This window comes from Podarcis tiliguerta (genome assembly GCF_965153285.1).
Source record: "Podarcis tiliguerta genome assembly, chromosome: 14".
NCBI classification, from domain to species: domain Eukaryota; kingdom Metazoa; phylum Chordata; class Lepidosauria; order Squamata; family Lacertidae; genus Podarcis; species Podarcis tiliguerta.
The window spans coordinates 28,011,477-28,037,071 of NC_139547.1; the positions used below are offsets into that span (position 1 = coordinate 28,011,477).

The 25,595-nt window shown below is 42.9% G+C and overlaps 2 protein-coding genes and 1 long non-coding RNA gene across 18 annotated transcripts in view; 1 reads left to right on the plus strand and 2 right to left on the minus strand.

Annotated features, from left to right (window-relative positions):
- The window catches only part of CTDSPL2 (CTD small phosphatase like 2), a 35,633-nt gene extending 35,034 nt beyond the window's left edge, over nucleotides 1–599 (minus strand). Inside the window, exon 1 of one of the 4 annotated variants that reach the window (XM_083412134.1) lies at nucleotides 147–599. The gene's annotated coding sequence lies outside the window, so the exon portion shown is untranslated. The remainder of the gene's footprint in view (nucleotides 1–146) is intronic. The other 3 variants (XM_083412135.1, XM_083412136.1, XM_083412133.1) reach the window with 3 other exon arrangements.
- Nucleotides 600–1,107: 508 nt separating this feature from the next.
- On the plus strand, nucleotides 1,108–6,841 carry LOC310663895. The gene is made up of 3 exons (XR_014504643.1): nucleotides 1,108–1,243; nucleotides 1,587–1,819; nucleotides 5,028–6,841. It is a non-coding gene; the product is annotated as an uncharacterized lncRNA (long non-coding RNA).
- Nucleotides 6,235–25,315, minus strand: GOLM2 (golgi membrane protein 2). 13 transcript variants are annotated; one of them, XR_014504591.1, is made up of 12 exons: nucleotides 25,106–25,275; nucleotides 23,573–23,945; nucleotides 19,779–19,833; nucleotides 18,373–18,475; nucleotides 17,171–17,261; nucleotides 16,279–16,411; nucleotides 15,869–15,949; nucleotides 14,982–15,077; nucleotides 13,644–13,802; nucleotides 9,890–10,057; nucleotides 7,734–7,927; nucleotides 6,235–7,063 (listed from the first exon to the last, which is right to left on the minus strand). XR_014504591.1 is itself a non-coding variant. In XM_083412173.1 (11 exons), exons 2-11 carry the CDS (start codon nucleotides 23,897–23,899, stop codon nucleotides 7,857–7,859), a joined length of 1,284 nt encoding a protein of 427 aa, XP_083268299.1. In that variant the 5' UTR covers nucleotides 23,900–23,945; nucleotides 25,106–25,315; the 3' UTR covers nucleotides 6,235–7,856. The 13 variants fall into 13 exon arrangements, 7 of the variants coding, with proteins under 7 accessions (XP_083268299.1, XP_083268301.1, XP_083268295.1 ...); XR_014504592.1 differs by adding an exon at nucleotides 8,902–8,960 and having other exon boundaries at nucleotides 6,235–7,927; XR_014504593.1 differs by having other exon boundaries at nucleotides 16,279–16,414; nucleotides 25,106–25,252.
- Between the last annotated feature and the right edge of the window lie 280 nt (nucleotides 25,316–25,595).

Genomic DNA, 25,595 nt, shown 5'->3' on the forward strand with positions numbered 1-25,595 from the left:
GGAGGGGGGCGAGCCCAGAGACCCCTCCTTCCTCTCTCCCTTCCCCCGCGGCGGCAGCTGAGGCGCCCGCGGCGCTCCCCGCCTCCTCCCGCTGCCTTCCCTGTCCCCTCAGAAGTCGCCCAGGGCGGCGTCGCGGCGGCGGTTACCTGTGAGGCGCTGAGAGAGATGAGGGGGTGAGGAGGCGGCGGCTGTGGCGAAGGGGGACGTCCCTCACTTCTCCCGCCGCCTTCGTCGTCGCCTTGGTCGTCTCTGCTGTCCGTCAGGTGTCCGGCTACCCCGGCGGCAGGGCCGGGCCCCCCGCCACCTTGGTCGCACGAAGCAGCACCGCCGCCGCCGGGGGCTCCGTAGCCGCTCAGCAGCCCCGGCAGCGGCCAGTCGCCATTTCCCGCCTACCGACCTGCTGCACCGCACGGAAGGACCCGGATGATGACGGGAGGAGGAGGAGGAAGGAGGGGGCAGCGAGAGAGCGACGGAGAGAGGGAGGGAGGCGCCTTGCTTGCCTGCCTGGGCCGTCGCAGTTACTGCGCAGGCGCACTCCGCGCGCGCACGCCAGGCGAACCCCGCGGGCGGGAGGAGCGGTTCCTGAGGGGAATCGGTTCTCTGGCTGTGAGAAGAAGAGGGAAAAGGGAGGAGAGCAGTCGGCTGAGGAGAAGGGGAAGAAGGCGCCCTCAGGCAGCTCGCGCTGGTGGGGTCCTGCGTCTCCCAGAGAAATGCATTTTGGTCGACGCCGCCGCCACGGCACTCTGCACATGCTCGGGCGAACTTCCTCCACTCGCACAAGCCTCGCCTCAAGGGAGGAAGCGGCTGCTTTTGCTGTTTGTGAGAGGCCGCCCAGCGCCGATGGACTGGCGAGCGAGAGGCAGCAGGACCACCCCGGCCGGGGGAGGCAGCCGGCGCCAGGACAGGGACCGCAAAGGCACGCCCGGTCCCTGGACACACTCTGGACCCGCGGGCCACAGCTACCGTGGGGGCCGCTCGCCCCTTCGGAGGGGCTCCGAAAGGACTGAAGGGCGGCGGGGAGGATTTCCCCTTTTTTTCGGACTTGCTGAAGCAGTTTCTTCGTGTGTGCGTGTTTAAATTTTCCCGCCCGTCGGAGAATGAGGAATGATTGCGTTGATTTCGAAGACGAGCAGCCACAGAAAAGATCAGCAGGAAACAGGTCCCTCGGCAGCAAGATCCTGTTCGCTGCCTAGGGCGTTTGGACAAGGCGGCATAGAGCAAATCCAACAGGTGCAGTTGGCAGGTAAGGCTTTTGTTTTTCCAGCAGCACAACTTCATAGGTACTGCAGCTCCAAGGCAAGGAAATGTTTAAAAGAGAGAAGGGCCCACAAAAGTATTTGATGGAATTTTGCATAACGGTTGCAGAAGTCACAATCCCTGCAACTAATTAATTTTATGTCACTTTTAAAATGTATAATCTGTCTTAGAGGCTACATATCTAGTTATATTTACGTGACTGCTAATCCTGTTACATTTGGTAGTACTTAATGCCTTGAGTATTTTCCCCCCATGCATGGAAAGGTGACTAAGTGATATCCATAAACAAGATGCTTAAGTGGACTTTCCTGTGTTTCACCTTCCCAAAGGATGCTGCTTCTGGCTCTGCCACCTAGCGGATTGAGATGGACTTGTATACCACTGAATCAAAGTGCTGACCTCAGAGTGGCCTTCCTGAAACCTTTGAAGGGGCTTCTTTAGTTAGAACTGCCTAAAACAATGCATTCCTGGGGAAACAGGCTTTTTTGTTTTTCCAGGCACGCATTTTGTTTGTCCTCCTTATGAAATGCAAATGTATCCAGCACTGTGATTTCATCTTGAGGTGAGTCCTTTGTTACATCCCTGGCTGTATGCATCTGCTCAGCAAGGTGCTATCTGTTTTCAAGGTAGCAGAGTTGCAAGGTCTCCAAGGGAACAGTGTCCAAATACATCTTGTGAAAGTCCATCCATTTTATTTTTCAGTCTAGTCCACAGAAAATCACCATCATGGCCAAAAACATGTGTATCAAGATTTTGACTGATTTTATTCCCAAAGCATACTGTCAATTGCTCACTTGGTAATGAGCAGCCACCCATCCAACAAAATATCTGACTGTTAGTTAAAACATCACCACAACAATATAATCAGGGAAAGAACTCTCTGGCTGATCTTTTATAGCTTTACCAGTCACATAATGACAGAAAGCATTCAGTTTAGTGAATCCCTGCCTGCATTCCCTTACTCCAGTATCAGAATACTTGACATTTTTTATTATAATTCAATATCTGTATGGTGCGTAAGTTGGTTACTAGTTACCAGTTCCTAACTTGCATGGAAGTTCAAAACACACTTCAAGCAGAAAACTTTTTTTAAAAAAGAGGGCTATAGTTTATCTGGCCCTGAACCTCAGAATAAGCTTTTGTCTATCACGTATTGTATATCTTCATGAGTGACAGGCTATCACCTCCAAGAGTCACAATAGTTTTCTCCATCAAAATTGCTCTGTTTGCTGAATACTACCAAGTGGGTGAAGACCTCCAATGGCAATAACAAAAAAATAATTTGGGCAGTGCACACCCCAAATCTTAAATTTCACACCTCCAGGTATGTGGAAAGGCATTTCACTATGCCCTGCCCAGTATAGCATTTGGGTGCAGCAAACTGTCAGAAGTGGCAGCTTGATGCCTATAAAAGCTCAAATGTGCTGGGCACCAACAATAGCAGAAAAAAGGAACTGAGGTTGTATGAGTGAGGAGGGTATTAGCACTTGAAATGTCTGTGCCTAAGAAATGCATTGGGCTGAATGTGATTCAATGCTATCCATGCTGGATGCATGGGTGTATGATTGGTGGTAGACCAAAGGTTATTTTAGAGTGTGCACTCTTAGCTCCTTTTTTTTTTTTTTTGGACATATTTTAGCTCCCTAATCCAATTCAGTACCATTTCATAAAGGACACTATCCTGATGCTGTGGATGTGGTGGGCCAAAGTACATATTGTGGCTATTATTGGCATAGGGTTGCTGCATTCAGCACTGCACTATGCCCAGTAAGCATTGAATTAGGCATAATTAAATGCTTTTTATAAATACTTTACTGGAGGTGTGGCCTAAATCTTGTTTTTGCGGTGTACATGCCCAGTTCCTTATTCTTTTCTATATACATTGGTGGTGGGTCACATTTGACCTTGCACTATGCTGAAGAGACATTGAGCTAGACATACTTTTTATAGACAACACTCCACTTGAGATTTGGATGTACGATTTGGCGTAGGTCAAAGCTTATTATGGTGTATTTCCTTATTATTTATTGTCATTTGGGGTCACTGTGCCTCTGTACAAGGGTTGCACCAAGACAACAGTTTGAATTGGAGAACAATGATGTTATCGAAAGAGAGTCTATCAGTCATGATAAGGATAGACCAAAACTTTTAAGTTTTCTGCTTGAGCTGTTTCAAACTTCTGTGCAAATAAGGAACTGTGAACTATTAACCAACTTCTACATCATAATTCTTGTACTGTTGGCAGAGAGAGGGAGACCGCACCTTTGAAGATAAGACCATCAAATTGAGCTTAAAGGCCTGGCAGATGTGAGAAGATTTGATGGGGGTGAGGGTGGCATTGCTGATTGCTGTGCCTGGAGGCTACTCTTTGGCACGCTTCTTGTTCAGAAAAGCTGTTTGTGAGAGAAAACTGGTTATGTTTATAAACCGGGACGCAGGGAAGCTGTCATGTTGGGATCTGCTTTGTGGTTTTTGGAAGAATGAGATTGAAGAAACCACCCAAGAAGCTGTTGCCCAGACTTTCCACAAGCCTTATCATGCCTTGTTTCAACCGTAAATGTGTAGAAGAGGGTCTAATTAGAGCATCAATAGGCCTGGTCCATGGATTTTATAACATGCATTTTGCTGTTCAATAAATTATGTTTATGGGCCATTTGAAACAATATTTATTTATACAACAAACCGCTTATAAAATGCCCTTCAGCATAAAACTCCCATGGTATCCTCTACTTCAAACTTAAAATAAGTAAAATGATAAAAGCAGTAGGCCACAACCAGATGATAAAATCCAAATTTATAGTGGATTATGGGGCACAACTTCTGGATTGCCTAGAGCAACAATGTGTCCTGGCTTAGCACTCAAAACATTTCCACTGTGCATAAAAGAACCTAATCCAAAATTATGCAAAGCTTTCAAGTTGGCTGGGTGAGTTGCTTTCTGAGATTACCCTGTTTAAAACATCACTGCATAGGGCAATGCCATTGCTATTTATAAAGCAGACATTAAGAATTTGATTTGGTATGCTTATTACTAGATACTTTACGACAAAGCTTTTTGATCGCTGCAGAAAGCAAAATGCTTTTTAATTTTTTTATTCTAGCATATTAGGGCTGCAGGTTTCAAATCAAGATGTGGCTCTTAAGGCATGCCACAGTTGGATTGGAAGCACCTCAAATGGTGCAGCATTATTTGTGTCAAGCTGGTACCTGTTTCCATGGTAATGGCATCACACATAAGTTGGTAGATGTGTAAACCACTCATTTTGGAAAACAGCCCCAACACAAGCTTGCAGCTTTTAGATTGCTTGTTTGGAAGGAAATACAATGGATGCTTTCAAATATTTATTTTTCCACAAACCCTTCCCTCTTCAATCTCGCATGCATGGAATTGTGTACAGCAAGCATGTGCTGTTTAGATACTCAAATTGCACCACAGGCAGCAAACATGTTGCTTTAAGAAAAGGATGCCTACAAGACAGAGGCAGTTTAACACATCACCTTTTATGTACGTCCAGTGCATATTCAAATTAGCAGTGTGAGGGTGGCTGTGTTCCTGCCCATTAATTTAAAGACCAAGAAGCATGTATAGGAGAAGAGTTGGATTTGTGCTTACCTTGTACAAGCTCAGTTGCATTGCTGTAGCAAGACTGTCAGTTTGGTCCATGTCTGCTTTATATGATCTCCCTCCCCCCGTCCCAATAGTTTGCAATTGCTGAAGAAAGCTCAGTTTTCTGAAACAACATGCAGTTTCTCTATTTCTTCCCTGACAGGCTGCTTTACACAATTGTTGCCTGGCAACTGCCAGCAAGGGAAGACTACTTTTGTCAGAGCCTGAGCAACATATAGCTGTATAGCCCCCTTGCCTTGCCTCAAAAGGAGCTGTTTCCTGGCAACTGCCACCTGCTAGCAAGGGAAGACTGCTTCCAACATGGGCTGAGTAAGACCTAGCTGCTCAGCCCCACCTTTGCCTAAAAATACTTTGGAAGGAGCTGCTGCTTGCTCAGACACCAGAGAAGGACAAGGGCTGAATAATCTGTTTCACACAAGTACTGTGCCATTCTGTCTAGATTACAGTGTGACTTTAATTTTGAGAATTTTTTTATAAACTGTTTTAAGAGGCGCTCAGGACTGTAAACTGGAAATCTAAATAAATGTTAAGACTGCATGTCTACAAGCTGAAGCACAGTTTCGCAAGAAGAGTCGATCTTTGGAGCAAATATTGCTGTTGTGCTACCCAGGACTAAACCATGGGTTTGACATAGAATGATGTTCAAACCTGGGCTTGGGGTTTCTCTTACTCCAGAAAAACCAATGGCCCAGGTTCAGAGATAATGCTAAACCAAACAATGGCTTAGGCCCAGGTAGCATGCCAATGGTAGCAGATGGACCACAGGAGGAGCACAGTGCCTTTAGTCTCGATGCACTTGCACAAGTGTGCATTTTGCTGTATGATAATTTTCCTACACCTAAGTACTTTGCATAGTTAAATTCTTTGTGTGAAGCAGCATTACTTGAGATTTATTGCAATCAAACTGAACCCCAGAACTGATGTTCTTTAAACATGAGACTACCAAATAATGTGTTAATTAGTATGGATCTTAAAGCTGAAATCAATCTGTGTTCAGATACAGATTTTTGTCTGTCTGCCAGCCTCAATTCCCCCTTTTCAGGAACCAGCACACTTATACCAACCTTCCCAAATCTGGTGCTCTCCAGCTGTTCTGGACTACAACTTTCAGCCTCTGGCTGCCTAGAGCTGATAGAAACTGAAATCCAAACCTTCTAGAGGCACTATGTTGGGGAAGGCAGTCTTTTATGCCAAAAGTCAGAAGCATGACTTATGCCTTGAGTGCATCATAAAAATTCACCCATGGACAGCTTGTGAGGCTGACCAGGTTCATAGAATGGAGAGCAGCACATCCCTGGAACACACTGCCCTCCTTCACTGGATGGTTGAAAGGACACAAAGACAAGCACTAAAACTGCATTAAGTTTTATTAGAACCTATTAAATTTTGGATTTCAACAGCAAAATCCTAATAAAATTACACCTAATTTAGGGCAGACACATTTTGGTCAATTCACAAAGTACAACACTGAAGACGTATGGAGAAAGAGGGGTTAGGAATGGTGGCAGGGAGACGGGGAGAGAAACTACCTCTAAGGCAGGTTCAGCCTTGTAAGTTTTACAGCTTGAAAATAAAACTAAGACGAACAGTCACCACTCATGTGTCCAGGTTTGTGTGCTTGAGAAGTGCCCAAGCACAAGCTTCCATATCTGTTGTCAGAAATAAACACTGTTCTAAGGGAAGTCTTAAACAGATCTCTCCTTTTTATTCAATGCAAATTGTTAATTAAATTACTGCAAATTAACTTTAACTTACCAAAGAGACCAATAACCTGAGTACAGCAGAAATCATGAAGTACAATCAACCCTGTCATAGGACCTAAATTCTTTATTCACAGTAGCCCTTGTTGATAACTAGGGTTAATAACTTGTTGCTCAGGATATAGATGGGCATAACCATTTCTGTGAACTTCAGAAAGTGCTTAAACATCAAAACAAACAAAAAAACAAAGTAAAACCTCTTACACAAAAACACAGTACAAAACCGCAAGAACATAGAACATGCCCAGCGTTTTGAGTAATCCATACTACAGCACTGAAGTTGAAACAAACTGAGCATGACTCCAATTCTGAAACACATCAGAGGTTCAGACAGGAATGAATGAAGAAACTGATGAGATTGCACTTTTAGCCACTCTCCATTACATTCGGCTATTATTGCATAAGATTGAAATCACTGCTGTAAAAACAAAGGCAAATAAAATATTTATAGCTTTTATGTGTTGGAAATACTGGTTGTAGGTTTTGCAGATTTAAACTCTGGTAATTATCCTATAAAATTACTACACTGTTGCTGCATTTTTACTATGGATAACTTTAGTCACTCTCCTAGAGTTAACAATATTGTCTCATATAGAATTAATGTAGTATGTATCACACAGACCTTCCATAGTTATAGTAAGGAAAGTTCTTTCATAAAACACAAACACATTTTCAGTCAACTTTCTCAAAATGAAATGTAGTCTCTAAAATGCAAGTCACAACAGTAAGAGAAATGAATAATTTCCTTGCATGGGTTAAATACATTGTGGTATCAAAGAGTGTCCCATCTGTACAGTTATTCCTGCAATGAAGTAATTCATATATAAGATACAAACTGTACAAAGTTCTCCAGTTTACAAAGTGGCTTAGTTTCAGAAACATGTTGACCTAAGTTATTTTGCAATGTTAGCTATTATTTCAAAGGTTACAGGTAAGGAACAGTCTTACTGCCCAGTCCAATAAAGAGCCAGGTGCACCCAACTTTGCGTAGTTTCAGGTTATTAAGCATCTCCTAAAAGAACAAACCATCTCTGGTTCTGTTCATTTGCGAAATAAGTACAACTATATACATATACACAGCATTTTACCTTTTCCTTCCACTGTTAACTTTTTGCTGTCATTCTTTTCAGTGTCTCTTACAGTAAATACTGAAAAATCGGTTGCGATTTTTTTCCTCTTGCAGAATCCCTCAGATAAAGGTAATTTGGAATTTAAAGTACATCGTTGAAGTGTGGTTTTCCGTAGTCTGCAAGTTCCATTTGAAGCTCTCTCTCCTCATCATCTGGAATCAAAGGAGGCAAACCAACATTAAGTTTTTTAAATAAGTTCTCTGAAACCCACAGGACCATGTGTTGAGAACAAACAATTCACTGCCTTTCCATATAAATTATGGGTGTGTGAAGTGTGCATACCCAGAATTTTTGTATGTAAGATGCTTTACTAAGAGGAACAATTACTTAACATCCTTTGTTCTAGAGGTCTGCATTTCTGTAAACTTTCTGCTTTGAAACACTGTTTTCCTTCCTATTTGCTCTTTCCCATCCCATCTGTATCATTTTATACACAACACAATCCCAAGGAGGATTCACAGGAGCTTGTGAGCAAACCAACCTGCAGGTTACCCACCCCTTTGGCTTAGTAGGATGAGTAAGTTATTTAGCTGTACTGATTCTGAACTGGTGTTCTCCATACCCCTCTAGACTTTTACAGCATACTAAAATTAATTGAACAGTAGCTTTACCTTAAGACATCTTATACATGCACACCCAGTCTGAAACCCTGCTGCTTGGCACACTAAGGGAGAGTCTATCCAACCAGAAGTAACCCTCCCACAATCAACTGCTGTGGACAAATGCTGTTCATAGGTACAAGAGGCATAAAAAGAGCTGCAATATAATCTGCACACAAATATAGTGTTTTGAAGGATAGCACCTAGTTTGATTTAAACTTCATTATCACCCAATACTTACATGAGGGGATTCAGACGGGAATGTATTTAGAGACTACTAATATCATTTTCTCTTATGGTCTCCCAACAGATTAATCTCACATACAATTATGCTTGCAATGTGATTGTAAGTTAATAGAAGTTGTTCTGTCACTTAATGTATGCTGGACCTACCAACTTTCCCTGATAGGAAAAAAGCATATTTTTAAAGAAATGCCAGCAGCACTTCATTCCAAACTAAACAAAAACACCATCTTAAAATTCTATCGTACTTGCAGGCAGGCCAATTTAAAAGAATTTCAACTGACCTAGAAGATTAGAACACCAGTGTCAAGAATGAAGCTTTGGAAAATGATAACATCTTATCCTGGGAAGATGCAAAATAAATTTGTATTTCACATTTCATAATTTAATGAGAGGATGTCTCCACAAGAGCCCTTGAAATGAATGGAAAAACTGCTGTATTCCGGGGAGGGCAGGGTAAAGAGAGAAAAGGGGTTTAGTTAACATGAATACCAGTTTGGGCCCTAATGTGATTTGGAAAACTGAAGTGTGGAAGCTATTTCTTACTGATTTCTAGAGTCTTCTGCAGTACAAAAAAATTTACTATGTGCTACTTTGTTCTTCAAGTTGGTAGAGGCAGTTTAGGGTTTGGAAGCGATACCACAACGCACACACAAGCAATGGAAGCAAACAGGTAAAAGAGGGTGATAGATCAAGGCATATGCCAAGTGCAAGATGAGAGCATGCATGAGAACACCTTAGGTATTGGAAGCAACAGAAATGCGCCATGGAGGTCCACCGATTATGTATATTAGTAAGGCATAAGAACATTCCAGATAGCTATAGTTAATCACAACAGTGAAGGCTACAGATTCAGCTTTGGGCCTATGCCAGATCCGCATGCTTGCCTAATAGCTGGACGCACAAATTAATTCTAGCACAGCCACCATGTTAGTCCTTGGCAATAAGGAGGAAAACGCAGCAGCACCTTCAAGAATGGTTTTATCATGCCCTGCATAGGCAAGAACCAGCTTCACCACAGTACCCTTGACTCCCTCTGGTACAAATTCAAGACTACTAGAAAAAACCATATTTACTACCAATTAGAAATTGCTTCAAGTTCTAGCGTTACTTCACAAGCTGAACTGCTAGAAGATGACACAGTCAAAATTCAGCTGTCTATTCACAGCAGGACCTTTCTAAGCAGCTAAATAGTGGAACTCTACACCACTGCAGCATGGTTCTCAAGTGAGGGAATCACATGAATGGGATGGAGACAAGGCCCAAGCTCACCTTGGACGTCTTCTTCACCACCATCACCATCCTCTTCCTCATTGTAGGCCAGCTCAGCCTGCTTGTCTGCCTCATACTCACCCACGTTCCCATCATCCCCATTATAATCCGCCAGTTTAGAGCCATGTTGCGGATCAACAGGGGACTCATTCTCATCAAAGAACCGGCCTGTGAAGTAGGCAAAGGATTTATAGTCAGAGGCCAGGATGAAGGGGAGAGGGAGGGAAGGGGAGAGAAAAAAGCGGAGTAAAGAGAAGCAGGAAGGAACCTGAACTCAGAAAAGTGCTTAAAAGTGTTTGGTTGCAAATAATCCTTGCAGCACTATAAATTGAGAAAAATATTCAGCAGTTCAAGGCCTTGCTGTTTGTTTTTAAAAAACAAATCCTTCTGCCTGGAACTTCAGAGCACTAAATTTTATGACCTTTCATTATAATCTCTAGCCCCTTAAAATCTCCAGTGTTTTATATCTAAGACACAAAACACTTGCCTCAAAAGAAGGCAACTGCCTATTTGGAATAAGTGGGCATCTTGTATTAATGAAACTTTACCAAAATATTTTGGTTGCTTTGACAAGATCTGAGCTTTATAATCGTTTGTATACTATAGCCTTTAATGTAACTATTTTCTAATCTGAATTTTTCAAAGCTTTAGAAACTTTTTAAAAAATGGAAAAGTAGTTCTACACAGTGAAATATAGATTAAACCAAAGAAAAGAATACATCTCACACTATACGCATGAGCAAAAAGTAAGATTCAGTGTCATGCTAGTAGCAGAGGAAGAGTCAGCTCTGGGCAAAGGTCTGAGCCCAACACAAAGTTTATCTTTCAGCCATGTAGGATTCTGCAAAAGAAGGCTACTGACATTTCCAGAAGATGAAAACTTGCATAGGCCTTTGGTGTTTTCCAATAACAATATTTACAAACTGAACACTTGAGCTAAAGAGCTAAGATAAACACACACACACTTGAGTGTCGGAAATACGGACTACAGCAGAGAGTTGACAATAAGCTGCAAGCAAATAAAGTTCGCTTAAATCTTCCATATGAAATGAACAGTAAGTGGCAAGTAAAGACTTCAACGATTGAGAGTTCTCCAGTTACACTGTCACGCTTCATCTGTTTTCTATATCTTGAAAAATTACAGCTAAGCACGACTGAAGCAAACAATTAGAAGCTTCATAAAATGAAAATAATTTACAACTTATTTCCTAAATTCCTGTCCAACATTGCAGATCTGAAAAAAATGAAGGCTCAAGAGTTCATTTCCAGAGCCACAGCTAAACTATGAAGCAATTTTTAAAGTATTTTGAGAAATTTTAAATGCTTCCTTGTCAGATAATCTGCTCAGAGCCAGATGTGCCGACAGGTGCACTGAGGAATTCATGCTCACATAAAACATGTTTGTACTTGGGGGTACAAAGTGGAGAATCTTTGGCCCGCCAGGCCTCTGAATCTGGCCCAAGATTACGAAGTGCTACACTTGGATTGGAGAGGAGTGATCTCTTATCTCTACTCATAGCATTAAGCATCACACCTGCTTGCTCTTGGAAAGGCGGCAGGCAGAAGCTCATCTCTTAGAGTTGCGGGACTATAAGACTAGAGTTGGAGATGACCCTGTGGCTTGAGCTTTGAATCACTGGGTGTCATTTGACATGACCCACCTGCCAAAATGACCCGCAGATGGAGGGAACAGATAAGGATCTGGCCTTCAAAGTGGATCCGGTTCCTCAACCCTGGCTTGGTCTATGGCAATATCCCTAGGATTTGTTGTGGTTATTTTAAAGTTCTCTCAAAAATTCCTCAATTACCATTCAGCCACACAGGAGAACTCTGAAGTTCCCATGTCTAAAAGTTAAAATCACTTTTGATTGTTATTGTTTTTAATAGTTAAACTGCTTAAAAATATTTTATAGGAAGCATTTAATAAACTGAAATCAATACAGTGGAAAGTTTCTGGAATCGCTTGAATTATTTGTATCTGTCTAAAGAGATTATAAGCCCAAGGATGTTTTCAAACATAACAATCTTGCTAAGTTGCATAGTCAGGCATTACTTTGAGACCCTTACATAGCAATACAGTTTCACATTCTATGTCCATACAGGGGTGTGGTTTGGGGGGAAATACCCATACCAAATATGGTGGGAGAAACCGGATAGCCGTAACTGTAATCTTCAACAAACAGAATCTGAGCAACAAATACTATATATTGAAATACTATATATATATATATTCAACTGACCCAGAATACAGCAGTCAGGTAAAAAACAAGAGCAGTTTATCAGGAGCATGCTACTCTCTTGCTGAAACAGCTCCACTAGGTTTTAATTTATTTCCAGGACCATTTCAAAGAGCTGGTGATGATACACTTGTGTGTCCCATTAGCTCTAACCGTACATTTGACTCTAGCCATACAGGGCCTTCTTCATTAGTTGCCCCATTGGTTCATGCGGGAGCCTACCTTGCACTATCTTCAATGGCGTTCTGCAGCATGGCAAAGATGAGTCAATTCAGTTTGTCATTTCAACTATGCTGTGGGAGTTTGGGGCACCATTCCCCCTATTCTTGAAGTTTTATGGAATATTCTGGATCCTTATGTAAGCAAAATGGCACCATCCACATATAAGAGTGAGGGGAAACCCAAAGGCTTGTAGAAGGACCAAAAACATCATTAAAAAACCCTCAAGAAGGGAGGAAAAAATAGAAAGCCCTGGAGGCGGACATGATGCATGCCATGCGACAACATTTTTGTTGCAGATCTCACTTGTGACAGTAATTTTAAGACGGGCTAGTCTACTTGGTAAACTTTCACTCTGTTACAGAAGTGGTTCTGTAATACTGGCTATCATTGTTTTCCAATTTGAGCTTTAAGGCAGGATACAGAATTTTTAAAATAAATATGTCAAGGCAAACTGACCATGCTTCACTTAAAGCTACAGAAGATACTCATGAAAAGTTCCACTTTTCTGCATCACAAGACCAGAGGTCAGCTATTTCTAATTTCCAAGAGGTATATTAAAGCAAACCCCCAATGATGCAAGCAATTCCTAACTTGAGGAAAAGAGTTAGAATATAGCTTGCATTGCATGGATTTATCAGTTTCTGAGCCATTCAAAATTGTTAAGCACTATGAAAATAAAGGGATCCATTAGTTTATTAAACTGTTTAACAGCGCAGTCTTATACCTGCCCAAAGAGAAGTATATGCTCCACTAACTGTAACAGGATTTGCAGCCTAAGACAGTCTATTTCTAGGTTTAACACAATGAAATAATTTAAGTTAGGGGTTGCCATAATATGGTGAAAATGAACCTTAAACCCTCAAGAAAAATTGCAAAAAAAAATAGACAATACTTTTGGAACTAAGCAACATTCTAAGCACACCAAGTTCCTATTTGTAACAAGCCATAAGAATTCAAGGAAAGAAAGTTTGGAATCAAGCTTGATTCTGAAAGTTGTGCCTATCTAAAGCTGCTCATATTCACAGTGCCTCACAATGGAAATGTGACCTATTGTCTCGTTCTTTTCCATTGATCAAACACATCCTCAAAATTACCAGAGTGCTCAGACTGAGTGTAAGTGAGAATGGTAGTGAAGAGGGCACCGCTAAAGCTCCCCACCCCCACAAGATCTGGTGTTATTAACATTACCTGAATATTAACTCATCTAGAAAATCCACACTTTGGTTTTACTGTGCTGCTTCAATTATGAGTAAGGGTCTGAGTCAGAATTATGAGCAAGGGTCTGATTAACTTACTTTGCTTCATTCTTTGGAAGTCACTGATTCTGTCCTTTTTTAAATGTTCTTTTTCAGCTTTCTGATTATCTAGGACGTGATCAGGAATCAAATGCTGAAGAGGATTTGGTGGGATCTGCTTTATGATGTCAGCATTTCCATTTTGGTTACTGTTTACACCTGGAAGCGCACAAAAACAATTAAAGCACTTTGACTATTTGCACTGTTCAGGCACAAGGAAAAGCAGCTTATGAATTAAGTCCTTTTTGAAGGGCAAGGGATCCCCTGGTGTTTTTGTATTTTTTAAACCTCATGACGGATTTTTCTCCAAACATTGCTGACACCTGTGCTTTCATTTTCTCAGTAGTCAAGGCAGAGAATGGGGAAGAAGGCGTGTCATCCATTATCGGCTATTGATACTTCTGTCACACTTGTTTTAAAAGCTTAAGAGGCTTTCTCCATGCCTGGACGTTACTTTCTTACCAAGTCTAGTAACCACTTATGTCACTCAAACCACTTTGTCCATTCTTTAATTTAATGCATTGTGTGGGGACAGCATGGAGCAGTGGTTCCCAAACTTTTTTTGGCCATGCCCCACCTAAGCATCTCTAAAATCCTGACACACACACCTCCCCGGCACATATAATTCTTATTATTCAAAAAGTGAACTCCTATTCAAGTGGAGGAAGCCTAAAAGGCCATTCACTGTTAAAAACTCATTCTCGAATTGCCCCCCCCCTTAAAAAATCAAATCCCCCCCCCCCATTGGGAACAAACTGGATTAACCTCAGCCCTTTTACAAGTTAAATTAACCTTGTCAGTGTTTGCTTCTCACTTCCACTCTGTGGTGATTGTCGCCTCTCTGTTCTCTGGGATTGCTCACTTTACAAATAAAAGCTGCCCACCTTCACACCTCTAATTCCTAAATAATGTCTGCCTTGTAATGTCTTTGCTAAACTTGAGAAACAGAGAAGGAAGGTGGTGGTTTTAAACAAGCCTAAAGAAGTTTTAGATCACATTCACCTTGGCTCTGCATAAAGACTAAAGGAGAGGCCAGACTGAGAACAACTTTTTTTCTCTTAAGAACATTTATTTCAACAAGTCTACTGTACATATAACTTAAAGGTAAAGGGACCCCTGACCATTAGGTCCAGTCACAGACGACTCTGGGGTTGCGGCGCTCATCTTGCTTTATTGGCCGAGGAAGCCGGCAGTCATCCCCGTTGACTCTTAGCAGGCTGGGGAAGAACTGGTGACCTCATTCCGCCATAGGAGAGTGAGGGATAACCTGCTTTAGAAGGCCCTTCACTGAAGGAGAATATTTACTCCCGTTTTAAAGATACACCAGTGACTTCTTACCTTGAGCCAGATTTGGAGAATGGGGCTTTTCTGTTGGAAGATTTCCATTGGGTTGAGGTTCATTCTGAGAAGCTGAAACAAGTGGCTTCTTCAAAGCTAAACAAACAAAATCACACTATGACTCACTTATCTACTAATATCAATGGCACATCCTAAGGCAACCACTGAGCGCACTGTTCAAAAAGAGAACTGATATGTTCTGCTGGAAGCCGCCCAGAGTGGCTGGGGAAACCCAGCCAGATGGGCAGGGTATAATTGATTGATTGATTGGTTCTGCAGATTGGTACAAATGCAGTTGTTGCCAGAAGCTCTTCTATATCTTCAAGATAAGCCATACAGAAGCAGGGGCTTTCCTGCAAGGGCCAGAATCCAGTATACTATAACAAATGTTTGCGCTCTCACCAGTTTGAAATGTTTTGTCAGGGCATCATTTGCTAGCGTTCACAAGCCGAGAAGAGTTAAGTTCAATTTTGCAGGGTTGCAAAAAAATAAGAAAGCTCCCCCTCCCTATTTATACTTCTTATTGATGAGCAAGAGTCAGCGGCAACCAATTCTGTCAGTTTATACTTAGAATCAAGACAACAGGGAATCCAGAGATTCTGGTGCAGCATCTGTCTTTTTATTTCACATCTGATAACTGCTTTAGCCAATAGCACTTCACCCCTCTTCAGAAAAGTCCTCTTGTAAACTACCTTGGTCACCTTTGGCAACAAACTGAAATCTGACACTAGCTAGCCCTTTCTCTGGAGTTGAAATCAGTAACCCATCTAAAAAAACCACAAACTGCTGAGGGAGGAAATGGGTATTTCAGAATTATCAAAAATAATAGATTTTAGATTACTTAGAAATAGTAGTAGGAGTAGTAAAATATATATAGCTTTGCTAACCAGTGAGTGTATCTTCAGCTTTAGCAGCGTCATTCTCTTCTATCCCAGGCATGCCTGCATCATCTCCTGGTTTCAGTTTCTCTGTCAAGACAAGAAGAAATTTCTCTCCTTACTGCTGCTTACTTTTAAGTTCTAAGTGGATTCAGAATTGTTACAAGGACTGGACTAGAGGTAGTAGATCATAGTTGCTGAACAAAAAGCAATACATCTCCCTCAGTGAGCTAGCTGCAAAGGCAGGCAACTTTCTCCAAGACTTCATCGCTGGCCAATGGTAAAAATGGCACCAGATCTGTGCCTCAAGACTGAGGAGTTCCTAGCCAGCCAGGTACTCTGTTTTCTCCCAAGACACTTAAGAGGTACATAGTGGTACCCACAATTATACTAAATACCCACAATTGTACTAAACAGACCTTTGCCATCTGAGATATTGTTGATGGAAGGTGTTTCATTCCGAATTACATTCTTTTCATCCAATTGTTGCGTTGTTGGATTATTGCTCAGGTTGCTCTCAATATCCTTACTGGTCTGGCTTCTGTGAGCAGCCTGTTGCAAAAATGTAAAGAACCAACTATGAAACACATTTGTTCACATTTGAATTAGACATCCTGTGTGCTTGTCATTCCATTAGGATGATTCAGTCTGTTGTCAATGGAAATACACTTCTACTTCTATCTCAACCAAGTTTTGTTCTTTTCCCATAACAAAGTCTAACATCAAATTTATGGATAGAACTGATCTACCCCAGATGGGCGTGGTATAAATAATAAAAATTATTATTATTATTATTATCATCATCATCATTATTATTATTATCATGGCGATAGGGGTGCTGGCAACCCATCCTAGAATCATGCAGCAAGCAGTGAAGGGTAGGATGCAAATCAATCTTCTATCCATTCCCAAGTGGAACGAAAGCTGGTTAGATCAGGCATAGGCAAACTCAGCCCTCCAGATGTTTATGGCCTACAACTCCCATGATCCCTAGCTAGCAGGTATGGGATGATGGGAATTGTAGTCCCAAAGCATCTGGAGGGCCGAGGGCCTATGCCTGGGTTAGATCCTGACTCTTCTCTTAATGAGTAACTAGAGAGGAAATTACCAAAGTAAAATGGTATTTCAAACCATTCTCTGTCTATGAAAAATGATAGGAACATACGAAGCTACCTTCTTGGACATTCCCAACACTACCTGGAGATGCTGGGGATTAAACCTGGGACCTCCTGCACCCAAGGAAGATGCTCTCTCTACCCCTCAACTATGGCCTTTCACAGACTTAAACAACTGAGCATTTAGATGGTGTACCTTTTGGTCTTGTGTAACTTGGTCCTCTAACTTTCTCATATTTTCTTCATGCTGCATCCTCAGTTCTTTGATCTGATGTCCACACTGAAAACTGGCAGAACAGATAATGTACAACAGAGGTAACAAATTTTATAACTTCTCCCCAAGATTGACACACGTTTTATATGCTCTCCGCTGAAGTACTATTTGTTTCTGGAACAAAACAGTATCTCTTTCCCTTGCAAGGCACTGAATGTATGACTCCAGTCTTTTGGTCCATCTAGCCTAGTATCAGTCATCAACACCAGCTGGTAGTGGTTCTCTAAAGTCCAAGGCAAGAAGGGTATTTCCCAAGATCATAGAATCCTGGAGTTGATGACAGAAGGCCACAGATCCTTTTAAGTGAAGATGCCAGGGACTGAAGCTCATATCTTCTACATACAAAGCAGATGCTCTAACACAATATTATGGATGCTCTTTGCAAAGGAAAGAGTTGCAACCACTACTAAGACTTGAGTTCTAAATTAAGGTGACTCTCCTTATGGACACATGAATGGCAATAAAATTGCTAGCACATTTGCAAAGCTAAGCAGGGACTGGTATGGTTTCAAACTGGATGAGGGATTGCATGCTGAGATTCCTGCATTGCAGGGGGTTGAACTAGATGACCCTTGGGGTCCTTTCCAACTATGATTCTATGAATTGAAATCTCCTGTCAGACCTTTCCTTATCAAACCATTGTGTTTGCTTATTCCTTGCCTGAAGCAGGAGGTGGAACATGGAATTGGCTCTCCCTCCATTCCACATAACATAGAACATAACTGTGAAGCACCCTCCAGTGTTGACTGATGGTGCTGTAGGATAATCAATACATTTTTGGTGCAGCGATTGCCATCCCTCAGGAATTCTATCTTGGATACCTTGATTAACGGGTTCTGAGACCATTTCTTTTGCTTCTTTTAGCAAGCAAGTCAAAATCATGACGTTTCACTAGTCTCCTTTTCAGTGAGGGCAGAATGGGCACTACCCTACCACAGCTGTCCTAAAATATGCTTTTCTTCTAATTCCTTCTGCATATAGCTAATAAAGGATGCTGATGTCAAAAGCAGGACTCCACTTTGATCTGAAAGTTCATGGCATAGCTAAGCTGGAAAGACTCTGCAGAACTCTGTATTATTAGAATACATTGGCATCAGTTCAGATTTATATATTGCTATGCTCACCTTTCATACTCCAACCTTTTCAGAAGTTGTGTATTGTTGTTCCTATATTCATGAAGCTGGTCCTCTTGACGAATAAATTCTTGACGCAACTCTGCGAGTTGTTCTAAGGCAAAGTGTAAGTCAAAATGGTTAGAAAAATAATGCCTTCATAACTTAAATGCAACTTCCCCCCACAAGTTGGGAAATTGTTATTTTTCCACTGCTAAAATAGAATGTTCTGTATACGCTAATGTCTTGGACAAGTGATACGAAACCTAAAATATAACTGTTTAGGAACCTCATTACAAAATAGGAGAAAACGTGTGTGTGTGTGTGTGAAAGAGGTGTTACTTTTCTTTCTGGAGTCTCATGCCGCATTCAATTTTTAGTATCTTATGCTTGTATTTTAGTAAAGCAAACTCTTACAGCTACTACTCTTGCAAACTATAATGTTAGGGCCCAAGGAGCCACAGCACTTATTTATTTACATTCTGCCCATCATTCAAACTCAGAGGAGTGTACATATTTCTTTCCCCTCCCCCTTTATCTTCACAACACTTTAATATGGATTAGGGTCCAAGATCACCCAATCAACTTCATGGATATATGGGGATTTAACTTGGGTCTGCATGTGCATCTATCTTTGTAAAGCATTGCCATTTACTCTCTAGCACCCTTTATATATGAACAAATATCATTGTTGGAAAGGGTATGGCATAATGTTATTTATTTCACATGACTTCCATTCTGTGAGAACATGACTTTGTAACTTCACCTGACAAAGCCGTGTAAGAAGATTACCAACAGTAATCAACCATATTAGAGACCATACTACAGTGGTGTGTTGTTGCATAAACAAAGCAATTCTTTGACTTATAGCAATGTAAGATCTCCACCAGAGGACTTTAAATTATTTTAATGTTATAGCACTTGGCTGTACAACTGATAGAAGTCACTGCCTATGCTATAACTTCAACTCTCCCTTTAAAAACCAAAACACTGCTGCCTATCGAAGGTCTACGAGACATTTGAGGGCACATTTGCAGAATTTGTAACAAAACAGAATTCATGTTCTCATCTTTGAGGCAGGAACAGAAAAGGGATAATGGCAAGCGAGGCAATGGCCCTTCTGTGCCAGATAAACAAACACAGCATGATATTTTTTAAAGAAAGGCTCTAGCTCATGTCAAGAGGAAGAATATTAGGAAAACTTGACAGTTGCAAAGTTTTAAGCTTTGCTTACCAATACAAGTAAAATAAACCTGCTAAATTAGATCTCTAGGGCACAAAAAAAATTTCCAATTCACAATTCTCCAAATAATCCACATCACCAGTTGCTACATTGCTACCAGTATACTTTCTTTATACTGCTCTCAGAATTAGTAGGTTTAACTGCTGCATGCTTCTCCTTTCTTTTGACTCCTTACCCTTTAAGCGATGTATGTCTGCCATTTGGTATGATATGTTGTTCTGAAGCTTAATCTGAAAAGGAGGAAATATATATTGTGCAAATTAGTGGTCATATTATGACTATACAGTTAATATCAAAATGATCATGGTAAACAAGACTTTGATGAAAAACTGAGCTTATTAAATAGCCTAAAGTTTCAACAAAGGTTTCCCAAAATCTATTTTCTTTTTCATTCAAGATATTGCACACAATCCATTTACACTTCAAGACAAGAAGCAACATTTTTTACTTTGACCCCAGTAGCCATTCAAATTCAGGGGGGCGGGGGGAATGATTGTTTTAAAAATACCACTTCAATGTTTCATTAGAATGCAGATTAATCAATGAATTTTTTTATTCATTTATATTCTGCCCCACTTTCACAGATCTCTGGGAAGGTAACAATAATATTGCATGAAACCAAACATACACAACAACAACAAGAAGAAGAACAAATCGTAGAAACAGCAGTTGAAATATTTGCCAGTGTGAGTGGCACTATTTTACTGAAGGCTGCATTTTCAACCAAGCATCTAAAAGGCAGCAGTGAAGGTATCAGCCAAATTCTGGGGCGTCCCTTCCTACAAACAGATATCACAACAGAAAAGGACCACCCCACATCCCAGTGAAGTGCACAGAAGCTAGTGGTGGGATGCTAAGGAGCCCCCTGCCCCAACCAATCTCCCACGCAAGGACAGAGACAGAGAGAGACTCCCTCAAGATTTTAAGTCCCAAGGCATATCAGGGTTTTATACATCATCTGAAAAACCTTGGATTTGACTTGTAAATGTAATATAATAATAATAATAATAATAATAATAATAATAATAATAATAATAATTTATTATTTATACCCCACCCATCTGGCTGAGTTTCCCCAGCCATTCTGGGCGGCTTCCAATCAAGAGTTAAAAACAATACAGCATTAAATATCAAAAACTTCCCTAAACAGGGCTGCCTTCAGATGTCTTTTAAAAAGAAGATAGCTGCTTATTTCCTTCACATCTGAAGGGAGGGCGTTCCATAGGGCGGGCGCCACTACCGAGAAGGCCCTCTGTCTGGCAGCCACTGCAGAAAGTTCCTTAAGAACCTGAGTAACAACCACTCTGGTTGGTTGACCCACTCAAAAAATGGAAAACTATAGTTTGCACAAGCCGCAGTTCCCAAGTACTGTAGTATTCAAAGGTAGCTCCACATACTGTAATGACTACCGCATTACAGTAGTCCGGACAAGAAGTTATCAGAACACAGATCATTGTGGCTAAACTAACCCTGTCCAGGAACAGCCAAAGGTGAACAAAGCCACTGCACAATACTGAGCATAGTTTTGTCTCTAGTAAGAGATATGTATCCAGAGGTACCCCTTAAGAATCTGTACCTACTCCTTCAAGGGAATTGAACCCCACCAAGAATAGGTTGTTCTCCTAATTCAGAATGGTCCAATGTGTGGTACAAGAGCCATCCTTCAGCAACATTTTATGCCCCCCAACTGTTTTCATGCTGCCTTCCCAAAGCCCAGGCAGAGGCACTGGGCTTTGGAAAGGAGGTGTGAAGGCTCAGGCAGGTTCCTAGAGTCCTCCCACTTTCTTCTCAAATCCTGGTGAGAACTTTCCCAGCTTTGGGAAGGCAATGTGAGGGCTGCGGGGGGCATCAGATTTTGGGCATGCACCCCACCCCCCTACCCCATGATAAGACAGTGTGCGGCCAGCAGGTTCCATGTTGAAGTACTCTTGCAGCCCACTTGGTATGAAAAGTTAGACTGCCCTATGCTACCGTAATTCATGAGCTCAGAAACCACCTAGCCACAGCACCGTCATCTTATCCGAAGTCACCTTTAATTTATTCTCCCTCATCCAGCCTATTACAGTGGCCAGACATTGGTTGAGAATCTGCATGGCTAATAGCATTGTGGGCAGAATGGAACCCTGAGGGACTCCACAGATCAACTGCCATGGGGTCCAACAGAAGTCTCCCAAGACTACCTTTCGCTCCTGAAGAGAGGACAGGAACCACTGCACTCCCAACCCAAAGAGCCAGTCCTCTGTGCTCAACAGTTTCAAAAGGTGCTGCATATCCAGGAAAATCACAGAGTCACACTTCTCCTGTCACTCTTGCAGGAAGTCACACATCATTCTGGTCCCAAAAAGGTCATGATAAATCAGCCTCCCCACCTAGAGTGCCTGCACATCAGTTACTATGTCAATATGATATAACAAGCATTACCTTACATCAGGGACGTCCGACTTCCAAGAGACTGAGATCTATTCACAGTATTTTAAAAAAACTTGCAGTGATCTACCCATTGTCATTGGAGGATGGACCAGAGTTGTTGAGCTTTTTTTGGGGGGGGGTGAGATCGACCTGGGGGGTGGCGATCAACCAGGGACACCCTGTGATCTACCAGTAGATCGCGATCTTCCTGTTGGACATGCCTGCCTTACATTAATTAGGCTGCAATGTTAATCCCAGGACTGCTACTTCTGACTTTCGATACCATACCATTTGTACCTGGAGGTCAGATATTAATGTACTACCCAGGCATTCACATTTGGAATATGGCCTTGATTGATAATGCATTCTGCTGCCACATAATTATTCCTGTGTGATCACACAATGAAAGTGTTGGCAGCTGGAACAATGAAGTGCTCTGACACATCCGGGAATAGGGAATAATCTATGAAAACCAAGGCTTTAGAGACATTTGGACAAATTGGCTTCTTACTCCCAGCCATGATTTACTCCTCCACAAGAAGAACATTTTTTTTTTCAGGACTGCTTGTACATCTCAGCCTTCAAAATTCTGTTACATGAAAAGTTCTGGGTATCTGGGATGTCACATTTACCATGGCAAACTAACTCTGTAAATGCTAATGCATTTTGCAAACCTTCCTTTGAAAACCCAGAATCTGAGAATCTCTTAAAACATTAAAAGATTAATGTAATCTTTTCTCTCTCCCTTGATGGGTGCCATGTCCTCTCAAGAGTGTTTTCTTGTGTAAATGCAGCTAATGGGACTCCAGTCTTAAGAGATTCAACACAATAAAACAACTAGCTGTCAGACTTCTGTGATATAAACAAGCATTTGTAGGCTACAGTTGCCTTCATGAGATGCATTCAGCAGTCTGACAAAGTGGGCTTAAACGTGTTACGTCTAATATTATACGTAACATAAAATGTGTTACGTCTAATATAATACGTCTAATAATATTCCTCCTAAATAATGGGGGTTGGGGGAAGAGAGAAGGTCCCAAACCATTATGTAAAAAACAAAGGATTGCCCACAAGCAGAAGGAACTAAACTTGTCACAACAACAACAAAGCAACCTCCCCAATCTTCCTTGATTTCATTCCCCCTCCCTCCCTCTTCCAAAACAAAGCTCATTTTGCTTAAAAGCACACCCATACACACCCCTTCTCTTCTGAAATAAGATGAGGAGGGGAATCTATCTAGGAACAGAAAGCAAAGCTGAAAACTGAAAACATGCCTCATTAAACAGTGGAGAAAAGGGAGAGGCAGAGGGAGAGATGGGGGTGGGTGGGCAGGAACCACATGAAAGTTTTTTACATAGGCAAAAGGTACCAGCATATCAAAAGGCTTCATGGGAGTAGCTCAGAAAGGGAAAGCTAGAAGCTCAATGGTTAATAACAGCTGCCCTTGCTCTCACAAAAGGCAGCTGGTGGCCAGTTAGTTTCGGACATGCTGTTTGGAATATACAGTACTAGACAACATAAAATAGACACAAGCAACCATCATATGCAATGACACCTCACCCTGCTCTCTTCACACTTCCTTATCTGGCCTTCCCTGGCTTGCAGTTGGTTGCTCAGCTGGCTGTGCTCAGCTTCCTTCTGCTCCAGCTGTTTCTTGTGCAGCTCCCCCTGGAGCAAGAGCTCAGAGTTCCTCTTCTCCAAGCGCCCCCTGGCAACATCACTGCGCTTGGCCTGGCCCTGCAACTCTGCCACCTCCTCCTGCAGGACCGTTTGGCGGGATGAGGTAGTCCAGTAATTGAAGGCAAGGACGGCAATGACTAGCAGCAAGGCAACAAAGAGGAACGAAGGGAGACGGCCCCCCCTCCGGTTGGCCCCAAACCCCACCATGGGGGAGGCTGGGGAGGGGGGCGCTTCAGCTTCTCACTGAACCTACCTGGAAAGAAAGTACCCAAGTCAGCACAAGTAGAGAAAGAAGACAAAAACCCCACTCACTTTTCAGAAACAAAATATAAGAAATAGGAATACACAGAATCATTGACTGGGATGTGTTCAGCTTCCATTGCATGTATATAAATAGAAACAAGTTTGTTTTTATCTTAAGGCATACTGAGAAATAATCTAAGGCATTTATTTAACATAGGAGAGAAGGCAACTACCTCCTAATTTCCAAAACCAGCTCTTAATAAAATAGAAGGATGATTTTGAAATTTGACTTTTTTTAGTCAGCACATAGGTTACTGTAGTGGCTTGCCAGTGCATGGAGAGGGGACTGCCTAGCTTGTTCTTTCTTCTGTATGCCAGGGTTATGGGAGCAGGTTAAAATAAAGTTTAGACTGATACAGTGGTGGCCAAACTTGGCCCTCCAGATGTTTTGGGACTACAACTCCCATCCCTAGATAACAGATGGTCAGGGATGATGGGAACTGTACTGTAGTTCCAAAACATGTGGAGGGCAGAGTTTGGCAACCACTGGACTAGAGAAAGCCAAATCCAAGACAATAAAGGCAACGTCACAGAAACCAAAAGTGAGGCCAGACGGTGGACCCTCTCCCACTTTTCAGGGCAGGAGGTGAAGAGGGGGAAAGCCCGTACAGCACCCAGGTCCTACCTAGCTCAGTCTAAATCATGCTCTGCATCTGCAAAGCCGAACCCTGCGCCCACCTTTGGTGCGGGAAGATAGATAGGGGAGGGGATCGTAGAGGGGAGGAGGCTGGTTCAGCGTTGCGTGCAAGAGCTTCCCCCGAATTGTCTCCGTTGCTGTGCTGGCCGCATCTCTCCCCCGCCCTCTACATTTTAACCCCTCCCCAGTCGAGTCCTCTTGGCCGCGGGTGGGGGAGGTGCTATTAGCCAACGTCGCCCCCCCCCCACCGCACCCCGTATTCCCAGGTCCCAGGCTCGCCGTGCAAAGAATAGCAGCTGCAGCTGCCCAGGCTTCTCTCGCTCCGGCCGCCTCTGCAGGAGCGCGAGGGAGGCCGAGCGAGGAGCCCAGCGAGGTCGCGTCCCCGGCGGGAGGGGAGAAGGAGGGGCTGCTGCGGGAGGTAGAGGCCCATCCCACTACCCGGGGGGTGGGGGTGGCGGGAGGCGCCGCTCTACCTCCTCTGCTCCCCCGGCCACCGCGCCACGCGCGCCTCCGCCTCTCCTGGCCTTTCCCCCCCTCGCCGTCCAACCGTCTTCGCCTTCCGATGCAGCGGCGCCGCCGCCGCCACTTCCGTATTCGCGTTCCTGTCGCCGTGGAGCCGCTTCTCGCGAGAACGGCGGAAGCAGCGGAGGTTCCTCCCCCCTCCCTCCCCGTTCCCGCTCCAGGACTCGCGAGACTTCCGTCTTGCCCGACGGAGAGAGCGAGAGCCGTCCCAGAGGAGATGAAGCGGCCGAGTTGCCGGGCGCGGATAGGAAAATGATCCGGCCTCGGCCTTGCCGGGTGGGATTCGGCTGCTGGCGGGAGGCCTCTCAGGCAAGGGGCGGCCGAGGAAGGGCGCCCTTCACACGAGACGTGCCGCCGCCGCCTCAATGAGGCGCCCACACGGGTAGGGGAGGCCCCGATGGTTAAGCCCGGTCTGCGTTGGTGCTGCCGCCTGTTCGTCCG